Here is a 2,189-nt window from a genome sequence, read left to right as displayed (position 1 = left end):
GTCATCCATCGGGCTGCTGCTAGTATTTCAACCCCAAGCGCGTGCCGTATGTCCCCAACCACTTGCTGGACTTCGTGACGCGGCCGCTCGAAGCCGGGCGCGGCCATGTGCTCAAGTGTTTCATTGAGCGGAATCGCGTGGGCCAAAACCGCGTACGTCGTCTTCTTGCACCTAATATTGGAGAGCGATTCGGGATGTGAAGACTTTGATTGGGTAGCTCTCGCCCGTGTACACGCTCTTGGTCGAAGTCAACAGTTCGAGCGGCCGGCCCATCTTGTACTGTCGCCAAAAAGCAACGAGCCAATTCTCGTCGCACTTTGTGTTCAGCCTCAACAAGTCTCCGTCTCCTTCTTGATACATTGATAGAAACAGTGTGTCTGTGGTAGGGAAGATCTCTTTTTGTCGCGTTCAATGCGCAGCAAGCAGTTTCTCGGGAAGCTTCGGTCGGACACGCGCAAGATGGAGTACGCGCTCTTCGACCAAGGCGACAACCCGGAGGACATTGACTCGGACTGCGAGATTGACGACGAGATTCGCCAGCACATCCGCGCGCAATTGTGCATCATTCGCTACCACAACATGAAAAAGGTACGACTCGTACGAGTAGAAACATGCATGGCACTGATTTGTTTTATAGGACCATCCGCGCAAGATGGAGGTCATCATTCCGTCCATCAACGAGACCGGCACGGGGTACCTGGAGTGGCGCCCCATCACGCGCGACCAAGCCATGGAAACCCTCTTTAGCGAGATTTCCGAAAAGGCACGTCGCATTGTATCAAGTTGATACGAAAAGAAAAAATAGGGCGGCGAGAATGTGGTCGAGGCCGACAAGTTTATCTGCATGCACAAGCGCGAGACGCAGTACGACCCGCTTTCGTCGTGCATTGTCGACTTTCGCAGCCGTGCGACATGTGTCTCGGTCAAGAACTTTCAAATGGTGCACTCGCAGCCGCTCGACCAAGACCGGTACCGCGAGGCGTATATTGCCGCGCACCCCGGGTACCACTACGACGACGAAGGCACGGTGAGCGTGCCCCAAGAGCACGTGCTCCTGCAGATGGGCCGTGTCGGCCAAAACTGCTTCAACATGGACTTCCAATACCCGCTCTCGATGCTCCAAGCGTTTGCGATCTGCATTTCCCGCTTTGATTCCAAGCAGAAATAAGACAATAGAGCCTCGTTCTCGTTTGCACTCTTAATTGTCGTCGTCGTTCTCGGCTGTCTTGACGCGACCGGAGAGCTCGTGCATGAGGTACTTCATGTCGTTGACGATCGTGGTTTGCTCAGCCGGCGTCGCGAGAAGGTACATGTCTTGCATCATTTCAGCCTGCGCGGCATCCTTCAGTCCCAGCAATACCCGCGGCCACGTGTATTACCTTCTTGGCCAGGTCCAGACGCGCGAAGTACGCTGTCCACGGCGCTAGCGATAGCCGTGGTGGGTTGCGCCATCGATTTTATTGTTGTGTACCGGGAATCGAGAGCTCTTCGTAGTTGCCGGCCGGGATCGGTTCCATGTCGTCGGACGCATACTTGGAGATGCGGCTGGCTACGAAGAAGAGACAACATGTCCTTCTCGCGCTGAAATGAAACAGGTACGACGTACGGGCACTGGCCCCCGCGAGGAGCTCGAGGAACCGCATAAAGAACGCAAACCGCTCCGGCTTGCTCGACTGGTTCCAAAAGGCCACGAGGAGACCCAGGCGCATCTTGGTATCTACAAAACACGATGTCTTCTGTCGTGTATGGGACATCGTCCAATCTCTACCCGACAAGTGCGTGTACACTTGCTTCCACTCGTCCCGCGTCCGGATCGTTTTCTAGCATCCCGTAAGACTCGAGAGGTTGATGCATTCGGCACGACCTCGCGGTCGATTTTGTCGGCGAGCTTTCTGGTCGACGCGATCTTGGCTTGCACCTCGCGCGTCTTGCTGCCGAGCGTAGCGGCGTGTTCGTACGCAGTTTGCGCGCGGCGCAGGTGGCCCAAGGCCTCGAGGGCCTGGCCTTGCCGAAAATACCCCTACCCCCATCTCTGTAACCCTAATCCACGGTGGTGGGTACCTTGGCCCACTGCGGGTCGAGTGCGATCGCCGCTTCGGCGTCGCGCAGCGCGTCGTCAAACTTTTGAAGGTGGAAGCGGCGGCCGATCGGTTGCCGAAGAGCGCCTACGTGTCTCGTTCAATCGTGCG

The 2,189-nt window shown here is 56.5% G+C and overlaps 2 protein-coding genes across 2 annotated transcripts; one reads left to right on the top strand and one right to left on the bottom strand.

Moving 5' to 3' along the window:
• Positions 1–23: 23 nt before the first annotated feature.
• On the top strand, positions 24–1,168 carry SPRG_18535 (hypothetical protein; the record flags this gene model as incomplete). Its single annotated transcript, XM_012357974.1, has 5 exons — positions 24–152; positions 218–336; positions 387–588; positions 638–775; positions 827–1,168. Coding segments are annotated over 5 exons (930 nt in total), but the record flags the coding sequence as incomplete, so codon positions are not given.
• Positions 1,169–1,177: 9 nt separating this feature from the next.
• Positions 1,178–2,167, bottom strand: SPRG_18534 (hypothetical protein). Its single transcript, XM_012357973.1, has 7 exons — positions 2,062–2,167; positions 1,865–2,020; positions 1,769–1,820; positions 1,607–1,717; positions 1,472–1,549; positions 1,380–1,423; positions 1,178–1,330 (listed from the first exon to the last, which is right to left on the bottom strand). The coding sequence occupies exons 4-7, from the start codon at positions 1,707–1,709 to the stop codon at positions 1,199–1,201; spliced, it is 357 nt and encodes a 118-aa protein (XP_012213363.1). The 5' UTR covers positions 1,710–1,717; positions 1,769–1,820; positions 1,865–2,020; positions 2,062–2,167; the 3' UTR covers positions 1,178–1,198.
• Between the last annotated feature and the right edge of the window lie 22 nt (positions 2,168–2,189).

This window comes from Saprolegnia parasitica, assembly GCF_000151545.1.
Source record: "Saprolegnia parasitica CBS 223.65 unplaced genomic scaffold supercont2.1277, whole genome shotgun sequence".
NCBI classification, from domain to species: domain Eukaryota; phylum Oomycota; class Saprolegniomycetes; order Saprolegniales; family Saprolegniaceae; genus Saprolegnia; species Saprolegnia parasitica.
The sequence above is the reverse complement of the archived record's forward strand: the minus strand, read 5'-3'. Positions and strand labels throughout refer to the sequence as shown.

Coding starts and splice junctions, on each gene's coding strand:
- SPRG_18534 (XM_012357973.1), bottom strand. CDS start 1,709: ATGCGCCTGGGTCTCCTCGTGGCCTTTTGGAACCAGTCGAGCAAGCCG. Junction 1,424..1,471: donor CGAAGAGCTCTCGATTCCCG/GTACACAACAAT, acceptor GGCTATCGCTAG/CGCCGTGGACAGCGTACTTC. Junction 1,331..1,379: donor GTCTGGACCTGGCCAAGAAG/GTAATACACGTG, acceptor GATGCCGCGCAG/GCTGAAATGATGCAAGACAT.